Here is a 13,890-nt window from a genome sequence, read left to right on the forward strand (position 1 = left end):
CTTTTCCTAACCAATTTATTTCAATTTCCTTTCTTTTTCTTGGGTACTAAGTCGTTCCTTTGACACATTATTTATACTTTCCTGCTTTTGCCGACCAGTTTATTTGAATTCCTTTTTCGCTTTTTTTGTTAATATGTCCTTTCCCTTGACATATGTTATTTATCTCTTTCTACAGAGGGTATCCCTTCTATTGGAATGTCTCCATTTTCATGTGGCTGGTCAACTTGTGAAAGAAATGTTAGAAGTCATACAGAATACTGTTGCAATTTTCTTAATATATCTGCTGCCAGTTGTCTTCCATAGATAGTTCTTTGTGATAAAATCTTAGAAAATCCTACCCTGATTTTTCACAGATAGCTATTGCAGACATCTCAACCGTGGTTAAAGCTATAGGCACCGGATTTGTACCTGTGAGTTTTAGTCCTTTAATTGAGCACAACAAAAAGTATATAGTGTTGGCTTCAAGGCCCACTCAAACTGTTTCAATTCTATTATTCATTTCCCGTTTCTCCCTTCCAGGACATTAAAATTTGTTTTGGCATTGATAATAATACTTACTGATATTATTAAGAAGAAAAAAATTATTTAAATCTTGTATTGGATAAAACCCAAATTTCATGGTCTTCTTCAGGGTCAGTGGAGGGAGATGGGGTGGGTTGACATCGTCGAGAAGGCTGAAAAGACAATTTTGACATTCATTTGCTTATAAATGAGAATAAATCAGCGATGCCTTGTCCTTATGTAGAAAAATGATGGAACTGAAGAAGGCTTATGTTGCCTCTGGATAATGGAACTCTGCGATTTCTATTATACAGCACTGTTCTAAAACTGTATACTGTTGCATTGGGTACTCAAGCAACATGATACAGCTTTGGTCTTCTGTTTCCACTTGGACGTGATGAAAAAACATTAAGATTTAAAAGAAGCATGTGGCTTAGGAGTTGTATATCTTCTATTCTCTCCTGCTTGTAGCAATAGAAACACAAATCTTTGTAGGTTGTTGGATAATTGTGTGCAAAAGGAGTTTGCACTCAATTTCCTGAAGACGTACACTGGCAGTCTAATGTGACAGAGACTCTGGTTTGAAAATAATAACAGTGCATAATTAAGTAGCAGATAATACTCTCACAATGTGATCAAGTACTGATTGGCCGAAGATTAAAACAAATTTAACTGAAATTGCATATGTTATTGGCTATTAGATCCTAAGAATGCAAACATAATTTTATGCTTAACAGACATTACTCACACAGTGTAATCTGATATTGTTTGGCTGGACATTCAAATAATTTTACCTGAAATTGTGTATCTTTTTGGCCACTAGGTTTTAAGAAGGCGCTCTATGATTTATGCTTATTCACACTAGTACCTTCTTCTAGAGAAAAGTGTGAATGTGCCATTTCAGTTAAATAGCACTGGCAAGCCATTCATCATGCATGTTCCCTTAATTTTCAGTAGTATATACTGATTCCTTTTAGGTTGGAGTTTTTCATGCCATCCATTTTAGCTTGATTCTTGCTCTGTGTTCGCATTGGTCTTTATTTATTCCTCTTAATCTATTATAAAATCTGCAAATGATGGTCGTTTATCAACATGCCAGGTTCTGCATGGAGATGCCGTACTGGATAGTTCACTGGTTGGACATTTTTATATTTAACGAAGTTAATTTTCTTGGTGTTTGCATCCCCTGACTTCATGTGATTTTTCATCAGGGTTGCACTATATTAAGTGGAGACGTAATCATTCGTCATCTGGCAGAACAATTAAGACCCAAATATGTTGTTTTTCTTGTATCCTCTGCTTACAATGATTTTCTCATCCTTTCCTGTGCTTTATCATGGAGATATAGTCATCGAAATATGTGACGGACAAACTGTTCTTGTTTATGACAAAAGATAATTCTATTAACTGATCATTTGTAGTATGAATTAGTACAAAAACATAAAGGTATTTAGGTAACCCAACCGAACTACAAGGTGGCTCTTAACTTGCCTGTATTCATATCTTTTTGAGGTTTGATGTTATGTACAAGCACATGGACATACACATTCTATTACAATCAGAATTTAAATTATTTTGCCAGCCACCGATTACTCTTATTCCATTTTTTGTTTTGGTTCCTGATAAGAGAAAGCATTACACTGAAACCTTTTGCTAATAGCAGAGTATCTCAGCTGTTCCCAAACGCTTCTATTCGATAGATTTCGTTGTTCTCATGTCTTAAAATTGACAACCTTATTGTATATTGCTCATACAAGAACACATTTGCTTCTCCTATACGCTGCTCAATGTAGACAGATGTTTTGGGGGTATATGACCGCCCACCATCAGAACCTGATGCCACGCTTCTTAGGGAAATTGGTAAGTATCTGATCAAGCCTTTTTGCACATTTTAAACAGAATATACTTCTCATGTTGTTGCTTACATTTTGAGCTAAGATGATGACTGATTATGCACAACACGACACAGCTGTGCATGAAGATGGGAGCTGGTCTGTCATAAAACCTAAATTACAAGACACGAGCAAGCAAGGTCAGTAAAAGGTTTATAATTCTCATCAATCTCTACGATAATGTGTCTTTTCCCCAAACCCTTATGTTTGATTTGCTAACTGCTGGCTTTTCTCAAGACTTGTGTAAAACATGTCTGTGAATAGTGACATGCTGATTGAGTCTTGCTGTTTTACATAGATCACAATTCTAGTTTTACGTTGTACTTTCATGCTCATTAAACGAAAATGAAATCCTTTTGGTGGTAATGTAGAAGTTTCAAACAGTACACGGTGTATAAGAATGATCTGTTTTTACTCTAGAAGCATGGAACGTGTAGATTCTTTGCATTTCAATTATGCACTGGGAACATTCCATGTTCAGGCACCCATGGATGAATAAATTTTTTCAACCACTTTTTCTCTGAACCTTGCCTCTTTAAAAGTGAGTCACTTGAAAATGCTTCCCTACTTCATCACTTCACATAGACCAGCTTATCCACATAATTTGTCATGTGATCATGATAAATTGATGGAACTGTGCAGTCATCCAAGTTCTCTATTGAGCTGCATTCTTTAATCTTTGCAATTGGTTTCAACAGTTGAGATAACCGTAGCAGCTCACGACACGACTGGTGGCATGATCACCAAAATATCAGAAGCTGCTGTGATTGCTAAATTAGGGATTGATGTCTATATTGTGAAGGTAACATCTTTTTCAAATTCCCAACACATGATCTTTTTTAATACAAGTTAAGCATGCTCATTGATGCGCCCGTGCAGGCAACAACCAAACACTCTGTGCGGGCTTTGAAAGGGCAACTGAAAGAAAATATACCTGATGACTGGCTCGGAACCGTCATTCGGCTTGCCAAATAGAATAGGCAGCAACCTCCATTAAGGAAAGACAAAACAAAGATGTGTAAACTCCAGCAATCCTATACTTCTGCCATTGAGATATCAGGTAAATTATGTCGTGTCTTTACCAATTTTTAACTAATGACTGTTCTACCCCTTCGTGTTACTTGTCCCATTGCTGTCGTAACTCCAGACTTCATCAAATTCAGAAGTGGCACGTGAAAACACTGAGATGTACTCAATTACCATTGGTCTCCAATTGATGGAACCCACGATCCATGTTAGAGGCAAAATTGCAAAAGTAGTCCCGTAGTTTAGGATTTATTCAAACTTAACCCCATGTTTTTTGAGATTTTAAAATTAGTCTCATATTCCGTTGAAATTAAAAAATTAGTACCAAACGTGGCAAAAAACAATCCCTCGCCTAAATACTTAATCGGGGAGAGTACACGTGAAAGTCAAGTGCACTAAGAAAGTTGGTTAAAAAATGTTATCATTCTCTTCTTCTCCAAAATTACCGTGGTAAAATCCTAGCTAGACAACTTAAATTCTGTTAAAGTAGGTGATTAGAAAGCAATTAGTTGATTGTTTTGTAATTTATTGTTAATAAAATTAGTCGATGTATCGTTAAATATCATGAATTTAATTTTTGGCCATATTTGTTGTGTTATATAATATGTTATTACTGTATTTTACGGACAAAGTCTACAAACCAGTTAAAATAGATAATTAAACAAATCATAATCGAATACATATGAGCACATACGCAAAAGACCAATTTCATGTAGTGATACCGATCAACAAACATTTGTTATGTAAATTCTACAAAATATAAAGTACCAATACCAATAATCATACAAAAATCAATACTAGAATCACGCATCAACTACAACATAATATACACATACTTATGGTTTATTTTCTTGGGGTCATGCATAGCCTAGTTGGAGTGTATTCAATAATTTTGCCGGCTGTTATCATCTCCTATTTTTTTTCGATATCACACAACACAACTTGTATGATATCCTATCATCAATCATATCACACTGCACACAACTTATATGATATTACATCATCCATCATACACGTAGCACACAGTTCGTATATCACATCATCTATGTTAATTAATGACAACACACGGCTCGTCACCAATCACGTCATCATAAATCATTGAATGTGCCTCAGGTTAGGTAAGCCATCTTTTTATTTCTTTTTTTACCATCAGCACATTAACAACTTCATAATTCAACTACAATCAACAATCAAATCGGAACGTCTCATAATGATCCGCAACAACTCCATCATTACAAATTCTCCCTAGACCAAAATATAACTGATATAGGTGTCATTTACCCTCCAAAATACTCTTATATGCATCTAGTTTCATTTCAACAAGAATCATATGAAAATTGGATTTATATATAATTAGTTATTCAGATTTTAGTACAACCTGGAGTGCTCCGTCACAGATTCGTAAAATTCTCTCAAAACTCATATACTCTTTTAAAAATCATAATATTTTCAAAATATAATCTTTTAGGTGTATAGTTTCAGTTTACAAAAGAATCATAATTGAACTATCATTGCTCATGTTCTAAGATTGTTAATATACTTAGTTTGGATTACTATATAAATAGGGCAACAAAATATTTTACTCAATATACTATTTAAAATGAATGATTTAGCTTCCGATCAAAACTACAAAATTTTAGTAGACATCTTACAGGTTTCATTGATGTAAGAATCAATAAACTTAGACGAGTATAACTCAAGATAACTCGTAATAGAGACTAGTCACCTTTATTCCCTTTTATCTTGTCGAAATTTAAGTGTATAGTATACATTTATAAAAGAAGATCTTATTTCTCTTGTTTTCATTTTAACCTCGTAAATTTGATTGCTTCAAATGTTCAAGTGCTTACTAGAATTTATCTTGTTTATTTGAATCTCTAATTACACAAAATACTATATCAATCGTCATACCATATATCCATATCGTTATGCTGATAAATGATTATTATACATAATGAATTTATGGGCGTTATAATTCTCCTCTCCTAATTAAAATTTTGTTGTCGAAATTTGATTCTCTTACCCGTACAAGGAAACAAATGCGGGTTTTTCTCTTTCATATCCTTCTCAACCTCTCAACCTTTCAGTCAGCCAACAAGTTTTGAAACTCCAAGGATTAGTCCACTAGGTGGATCACCCACAAACCCTCCAACATATCTGTCACTTCCTCCATTTTAGGATAATTACAAATCCCCTCCTTCCTCACACAACATCGCATGCAAGTTGATTACTTCTACCCTTAGGTGGTGAATGCTCTTTATATCCTCTTCAAGGACCTGCTCCCTCCTCTTCACCACCTCCTTCAGCTGGCGGTTGCTTCTCTCTAGCTCATCCATCCTCTTCAAGGAATCCTTCTCCATCCAGGTGCGTCATCCACCTCCTAGCACGGCCCTTGCACCCAGAACATGAACTTGTTGAGTTGTTCACAGTAGAACGGAGTAATGACAGTGGGTAGAGGCGTTCGACCTGCTCCCGTGTTTCCAACACGAGCACGGAGGTTTTGGAGGACAGTGCTGACAGCAATATCAATGAACTTGTTCAGTTGTTTCATAGAAGAGCAAAGCAATGACAACAGGTAAGACCAACGAATTGATATCAGGAGCAGGAACATTGCCATCTCCCAAGATCTGATCCTCGTTGGATCTTGTTGCAAAAAGGAGGGAAGTGTCTCCCGCAATGGAGCTATTGTCACATCTATTGTTAGAGTTGGCTATTTCTCACACCTTTAGCTCATGTTCTTCAGAGACAGGGCAAGTGATGCATACAGGAGTCTAGCTGCACCACAAGAGTCAAAGGATTCTCTGATGCAATCATAAGATTAACGAGGATTAACCTGCAAGCTAGAGATTAGCATTTTGATGGTTAAGTTAATGACGGTTTTACTGGATGAATAAAGAAAAAACTTGAAATAATGTGAGAACAATGCTTGATTATGATGATGAAATGCTAAAATTCGTGTGGAGCGCAAAACTGGGCTTAAAAGTAGCTAAAATTCGAGAGAAATTTAGTGAGAGAATATGAGAGACTTGTTTATCAAAATGACTACACAAAGCTTCAATTTATAGGTATTGGTAGAGCGATATCCAGGAAGTAGTTAGGGAAATCGTACATCATTTGCACGTGTTAGCTAAATAATAAAAAGGAATAGGTTCATAATTTGGACTTATTTGGACCATGATATGTCCTCTCAACCAAGTCTTGCCGAATCAACACGAAAATTCGAAAATCCATTTACTTGTTGCTTAATAAGGTAATTTCACCCAGATTATGTGGCATTAGTTGAAGATCTTTTCGTATAACAACTCTTTTGATATCAGAAATATGTGCGACGTGTTATCACTACTATTTGTTGAATCGCTTACTGGATTGGGTTTATAATAAGAATATTATTTGTTTTTGAACTGCATAACATTTTTATTACAAGCGTTGGACAATATCCACGACTTAAGTACAAAAAATTGAAACTGTCCAAGTCGTTTACATGTCGAACATTTCTCTTAAAATAGTAAAGCCTAGTGGTTGTCAGTCTTTGTGGGCTGATATACGTCAGCAAAGCCAACTTTTAAAAAAGAATTATATATATTATTACTAATAATATTATATATTATAATTATTTAGTTATAAACTTAAATATTTTTAAATTATAATCAACATTACAGATTTATTAATAAAAAAATTACAATCAATTATTACAAACATCAATATGTTGACATCTTCTCGTTCCCTCTTATTCTTTTTCTTTTTTTAATTAATAGCGGTAAATGTGTTTATAAAACCTCAATTTTCGTTGAATCTGTTGTGGAAAATGGTGTGATTTGTGCTTAAAATCATATTTCAAAATAATCTTATATATAAAATATCATTATATATATTATCACAATTACATATAGTACGAAGATGAAGGAAATAAGTTTAGAAATTAGAAAAGTTGCACCGATGGAGAGTCACGACACTTGTCGCTGACCTAAAGCCATGATTGCATTCCTACGTGCAGATTTTATCGGTTGATCATGACTCCAGAATAAAACCCCATTAGCTCCCAGCAATGTCTCATTCCATGTACACGACTACGAGGAGACTAGAAATCAATCCATAGTCACGTTGTAAAACTTTACAAATACTTGTGGGAGCATAAAATGTTTCTCAAAACATAAGTTATACAAAATCTATATCTCTCTCAACGTGTCAAATGAAAGAAGCTAATGGCCCTTTAAATAGCTGTAAAATTTTGACCGTTATAAAATATTAAGTGGCCTAATTAAAACTCATAATATCATAATAAATTTCAATTATAAATAGGTCACATAAATATATGAAATGTAACTGTCAAATACTTATTAAACCTTATAAAATCACAATTAAATCACTAATAATAATAGGGTCATAAACCTCAAATAAATATCAAATTAAACTGGCTAGTTAAAATCAAATAAAATGTTGGAAATAATTTAAAAATTTTAAAGCTTATTTTCAACATAACCATTAGTCTAATATACATTGGTTCACTCCTTTTGCACTTTAAAGTTTAATGCCCGCAAATACATTTACGTTTATATATGTTTTTCAAAATATATATAGAATAAGTGGAATTATAAAACTTTATATATCCTCCTTAAATTCTTGAACTATATTTCTTCATAAGTTGGGACAATAATACAAATCATTACACTAATATATTAATATCAAAGCAATCTGAAGCAATTCAGAAAAGCAATTACGTTTGATTAATTTGTATTCTCTGGATTGATAGTGAATATTTCAAGTTTTCTTTAGTGAATTAATTAAAATTGTATAGAGTTAAATTACCAACCATCAATATATTAATTAATAATATATGTATATATCCCAACACATTCGTGCTGCTACATTCCGCAGTCGAAGTCAGATATCATGCGTTCATCGACCACAAAAGAACACCAACATTGCCAAGATCCGTCTTGTGAAACGTGATTCATCTACAGCCCAAGCCCACTCTATTGGAATTTACGGATCAATCAATTTACTTATCTTCACTATTCTCTGAGCAGTTCTACTCTTCAATTTACCCTTCTCTGTTCATGATATAATAACTCAACACGCCATAAACCCCCACCTACACAATCCAATATCAATACCACCCGAGTACCACTATAACTCTATTTGGTGTTCCAACAGTAGAGTAGAGAGAGAATCATCACCATTCAACACAATCACATATTTGCAACAAAGTTTAACTTCAATATTGTACCCAAGTGAAAACACATTCTTATGACGAGTTAACAAAGTAATTTTACCCCCACACCATAATAAACAAGATGAGGTCCAACCAAACACATCCAGATGAGAAAGAGAGAAAAAACAGTAAAAACATAAAGGTAACCCACATAATCCTGATGACAGGAAAGTGGTTTCTTAATAGTCGAGGGCACAAGCCATCAATCATTCAGTCTCAATGATCCTGAATAATAAGTTGGCCATCGTCCTCCCATCATTCCCTAATCTATAAATATTGTTTAATATAACACCAAATTACTTTGGACCAATATCCTTGAGGGCGCAGATTTGCTCCTCTCCCATGGCAGACATAACACTCACAACAAGATCCTTTCCCTCAGCGAACCCATCCTTGATCTGTATATTCACCCAAAAACATTTATATGTTAGGATACACGATTTAACATTTATGGAAAAATATTTTTGGATAAGCCATTGAGTTATAATAGATTGGTATATGTCTAACCTGGGAAAGCAGATTCTCGTCGGTTGGAAGCCTGAGGTCATCCTTAGTGTTACCATTGTCAGTCAGCAGACTCACCTACAGAATTTATCTCAAGCAGCATTAATAACTATATCAATAATCCAATTTAACAATTGAATTAAACAAAATAGACCCATACAAATCCATCCTCAGAGATGTCAATAAGCTGGTAGTCAGTGCGATTAACATGTGGAACCTGAAATTCAAATGAAAGTAACTTCAGAATTCGCAACAGAGTAAACATGGCAAAAATCATAGACTGATACATAAATAAGCGAAAACAAAAATGCATACATCACAGTTGTGGGAAGAGGGGACAATATCTTCCAGCTTCTTAGCAGTGAAGATGTCAATTCCGACAAAATGACATTTGGCGTGACCATGCTTTCCAGTTTTGGAAGTCGAAACTTCCACAACCTGAAGAAATAAAGGATATGTTGATATTAACATATAGAAATACAAGAATAAAATCATGTTTTAACAATAATATCAAATTCCTTGATAAATTGGCAATCATGATCAAACTCTTGGAAGAATCTTTCTGTTTTCCAGGCAATGAACCTGTCACATCATAACTTTGAAGCTTAATAGTTTTACTGCTGAAATCTTTCCCCAAATCATTCAGTTACGAAGAACTTTAGAAGAAAATTTCTAGTCAAAGACAGATCGCATGTATAAATAAATAGATCATAGAACAAAGAGTATAATATATGAATGATATAGGAAACTAGAGCACGCGGCAAATCATTGCGAAGCAAACAAAAATCAAAACAACAAATACTTTTGCAATAAATCCGTTCTACATATAGGAATTTAAAAATTCAAAAGCAATTAAAACATAAATTGTTGAAAGAGAGCAAATCCAACAGGACAAACAGCGTTTCCGCCAAACCGCAACTGAAATCAACCTAACACAGGCAAAAAAACCCAAACCACCACCGCCAATCGACAAACAGAAATTACAAACAAAAACCCACAATTGAACGAACACGAAACTACCCAGATCTCAAAGCAAACCAACAACAGCGACGCCAATTTATACACACACGAGAAACTGAATCGAAACTACACATACAATTGCACTACAGCAAACAACAATCCAGCTGAAACAAATAAAAATCCAGACATCCAACTTCAAAACAAATAAAAAGAAAAAAAAACGAACCTTGCAGGGTCGGCCTTTGATAACAATGTAACCGTTCTTGCGAATAGTCCCAGCCTGCTGGGGATAGGTCTTGGAGGCGCCGGCGTCAGCCTTCGACTCGAAGTGGTGCTCCTCGTCCGACATCCTAGAGAGTGAAACAAATGGATTTTGCAGAGAGCAGCGAAGGAGTAGAAGTAGTGATAGCTGAGAGCCGAGGCTGCGGGCGATAGAGTGGGAAGGGTGTTTTCATTTATATAGCGTCTGAGTCCATGTTAGTGTAGGAGAGGGAGATTTTAGGGTTTTCGGTGAAGGGGAAAGCCAGGATTCATTTCAAGCCGTTGATTGGTGTGGTTAAGCGGTTGACGGCTGGGATTTGTTCGCGTCAAAACGACGCAGTGTTTGAGGAGGGCTTTCTTTTTGGGTTTATCTATTTCAGCCACCTGTATTTGTCCACGTGTTTAATATTTCTTCCAAAAAAAAACAAAAAAAAATGAAAAATATCGACAACATAAATTTATAGATAATTATACTCTCTTTTTCTGAAATTCAATTTATTATATATCGATCCTCAATAAATTAAAAAATTATATTTAATACCCTGAAATTTACTTCCATCTGATCAATAAATTCCCCCGTTAATTAAAATTTACTGAATTTGTTAATATTAATAAAAAAAATTAAATAAATATCATTTTACCTTCAATTAACTTATTACAGATTACAAATCTTTTGTGACTAAACTACCCTTATAATAATGAAGATATATCATTCTCAAATGCACTAATGTACGAGAATAATTTGGGCATGAAAAGGTATATTTGACTTACAATAAATCAAATCGGGTTATATATAATTTTCATTCGATTTTTATTAATATATTTTCAACTGATAAATTTTAACTAACAGAAATATATTTGTTAGATTTATTTATCAGATGGAAGCAAACCTTAAAGGTACTAGATATAATTTTTGAAATTATAGAAAATTTACATGTAATTATATTAAATCTCAGAGGATGAGAATGTGATTATCCTGTAAACAGTTTCTGTAGTTTCGATTCGTATGATAAGTACAAAATTACACAGAAGGTGTATGTCAAGTTACACTAAACTTAGGAAAAAGATTATGTAATTATCTCTAAATTTATACTTAATGATATCTGCACACTCGATGCGTATATTTAATTTTTGAAATAAAAAAAATTTATAAATAACTAATTTTATTAATTATTTAAGTTGTTATTTTTTTATGATGAGTGCAAAAAAAAATTATAATAAAATAAAATAGAATAATTGACGTGCCTAACGTTTCAGGTTTAATTTGGCACGACAATTATATAATTAATTACGAAAAGAATACATTTTATAAAAAAAAAAAATATTGATTATGATGTTGACTTGACAATTTTATATTAATTATGGAGAGCAAATTGGAATTAAATTTTAAAACTAACGCAATTATTTAAATCAATGAAAAGATATTAAAATGATTTAATATGCATAATGAATAATTAAATAAAGAATAATTACAATGGAAAGCAAAGTATGTTTTATTGGACGAGGGTCAAATGGTACAAAAGTTGTGTTTGCAATCACCACAGGATCGATTAAAGGACGCACACTGGGGTTAAAGTGGGCGTGATCGAAAAATTTAAAACCTTCTAAAATCGCACCAATCAAATCAATTTTTATTTATTTTTTCAAAATTGTAATTTTAAATTTAGAATAAAATTACATTGCACTATTGGTTTAATTTAAATTTAAAACTCAAAAAAATTGCAAAAATTCGCACTGCAGCGCACCGCTAAATATATAAATAATTGTTTAAATTATATATATATATAATAATTCAACAAAATAATTAATTTAAAAAAAATTCGTATTTGAATTATATAATTTCAAAATTCAGATTTATCATAGATTCACGTTACAAAGTCCATTTCTATAAAATTTATACTTGAACTTTATACAAAATATATATAATATTTAATTCTTTAAGCCCATTGGCTTTTCCTTTTTTTTTTTTTTTAAAAGTAAATTCTTTAAGTCCATTTAACGATTATCTCAATTTTTCATTCATTTTTTCTCCCCTATTTTTTTTTTCCTCTTCTCTCTTTTCTCTCTTACTGCTTTCTTTGTTCTGTTTTTCTACCTTTTACCTCTACTCTCTCTAGAACCGATCATTAACATTTATATGATCAAATATTTTCTTATTAGATTAATATATATAATCTTATATTTTAATCTAAATAAAATTTTAGAAACGTTGATAGTTTATGGTGCATAATATTGATTTTTCTTACTTGCTACATACCAACACTTGTTTTATTTCTTAATTTCTATTAGTCTTAACATCTTATTTTTGTTATAAATATTAAAACCACCAAACTGCCCGAAACCACACAAAATCGTATCTTTGTTTTTTATTTTAAAAATTTATTTTATAAAATCGTCAATGATAATTTAATTTGAATAATAAATTTAAAAAAAATTGAAACCACACCTTCAGCACCCAAAATTCAGGTGTTGGTTGTCAACTGTAGAGTTGTAGGCTCCCCCATTGTATAAATCATTTACCAATACTAAAAAAACTACTTTTACTGCCACAGCTGAAAGCAGTTGCAGTAAAAACTGAAGCAACAAATTACATTGACAATCAGAACATCAGTACAGGCAGAGAGTTGTCCTAATATTAGAGCACACCATAACATAGATAGGGGGAAACAATGTGTCAGGCACAAAAATAAGAGTTTCTACGTGAGGTCAAGTCCGAGGTTCTACATTTCCTGCTGCTTTCTTCACCTCGTCAAGTTCAGTTCCAGATGGGATGACTATAAGTTAATTGACCTTCAAACGGGAAAAGGAGTAGTTTACAATGCAGTTCTATGTCAACGACGGACCTAATTGTGCTTCTAAAGTGCTTGGAGAGACATGGAGAGGATAACTCACATGGTCTTGAACAAAGTGTTTGAAGCAACGAGATGTTAGTGGTTGCGGATATTTCCGAAACTGATGCTAAGAATGTCTGAGGCAAACTTGATTTTGTGCCCAATAAAGACATTAGCAGTGACCTTAGTTTCTATTGTCTTCACGCAATCATTTCCTCTTTGAACTACTAGCAGAAGCCGATTTGATTTGTCGGTCATCTATGTGATGCATAAATATCTGAGGCTGCTCTTCTCTGTCACAAAAGAAAATGCATGATATAGTCAAGTGGATGAAGTGGGTGGACTTATTATGCGTATGCTTGTCAGCTATTGCCAAAGTATTGTTTGTGCTGCCATGTGTGATTCCTGTGCTTTCTAAGGCATGCAGTGTTAAGTGTAAATATAGAGTCTTTACTGCAAGAATAGTGAATTTGCCGAAACCATATCATGTATATGACCTCAAGTAACATGCACCAGCATTTTACACAATAACACGAGGGAAATCAATTCGTAAGACTTAAAGAAACACAAATGGATAAAGTGGCCTGCCAACCTTTCATCAGCCTCCTGGTAAGTGTAACTTGATGCAACAGCCAAAAGCTGTCCTTCATGGTTATATGCCAATGATGCAACACTGTTTGGATATCTAGGCAACTGAAAGTGA

The 13,890-nt window shown here is 33.5% G+C and overlaps 3 protein-coding genes across 5 annotated transcripts in view; 1 reads left to right on the forward strand and 2 right to left on the reverse strand.

Annotated features, from left to right (window-relative positions):
- Positions 1–3,743, forward strand: part of LOC105160005 (glutamate 5-kinase) — a 6,635-nt gene extending 2,892 nt beyond the window's left edge. The window contains exons 5-13 of one of the 2 annotated variants that reach the window (XR_847658.2): positions 176–237; positions 354–410; positions 1,601–1,636; positions 1,713–1,790; positions 2,295–2,361; positions 2,471–2,533; positions 3,092–3,195; positions 3,273–3,453; positions 3,557–3,743. Coding sequence is in view for 1 of the 2 variants with exons in the window: in XM_011077249.2 (XP_011075551.1) it covers positions 176–237; positions 354–410; positions 1,601–1,636; positions 1,713–1,790; positions 2,295–2,361; positions 2,471–2,533; positions 3,092–3,195; positions 3,273–3,368 (563 nt within the window). In the remaining variant the exon portion in view is untranslated. Of the gene's footprint in view, positions 1–175; positions 238–353; positions 411–1,600; positions 1,637–1,712; positions 1,791–2,294; positions 2,362–2,470; positions 2,534–3,091; positions 3,196–3,272 lie in introns of both variants that reach the window. The other variant, XM_011077249.2, reaches the window with a different exon arrangement.
- On the reverse strand, positions 8,614–10,548 carry LOC110011879 (eukaryotic translation initiation factor 5A-3). The gene is made up of 5 exons (XM_020693431.1): positions 10,322–10,548; positions 9,451–9,573; positions 9,296–9,352; positions 9,139–9,213; positions 8,614–9,029 (listed from the first exon to the last, which is right to left on the reverse strand). The coding sequence occupies exons 1-5, from the start codon at positions 10,442–10,444 to the stop codon at positions 8,928–8,930; spliced, it is 480 nt and encodes a 159-aa protein (XP_020549090.1). The 5' UTR covers positions 10,445–10,548; the 3' UTR covers positions 8,614–8,927.
- Positions 12,838–13,890, reverse strand: part of LOC105160006 (mitotic checkpoint protein BUB3.3) — a 5,313-nt gene continuing 4,260 nt past the window's right edge. Inside the window, exons 8-10 of one of the 2 annotated variants that reach the window (XR_002286984.1) lie at positions 13,780–13,880; positions 13,249–13,480; positions 12,838–13,146 (exon numbers count right to left, since the gene is read on the reverse strand). Coding sequence is in view for 1 of the 2 variants with exons in the window: in XM_020693429.1 (XP_020549088.1) it covers positions 13,396–13,480; positions 13,780–13,880 (186 nt within the window). In the remaining variant the exon portion in view is untranslated. Of the gene's footprint in view, positions 13,481–13,779; positions 13,881–13,890 lie in introns of both variants that reach the window. The other variant, XM_020693429.1, reaches the window with a different exon arrangement.

Source organism: Sesamum indicum, linkage group LG4, assembly GCF_000512975.1.
Source record: "Sesamum indicum cultivar Zhongzhi No. 13 linkage group LG4, S_indicum_v1.0, whole genome shotgun sequence".
Classification (NCBI taxonomy): domain Eukaryota; kingdom Viridiplantae; phylum Streptophyta; class Magnoliopsida; order Lamiales; family Pedaliaceae; genus Sesamum; species Sesamum indicum.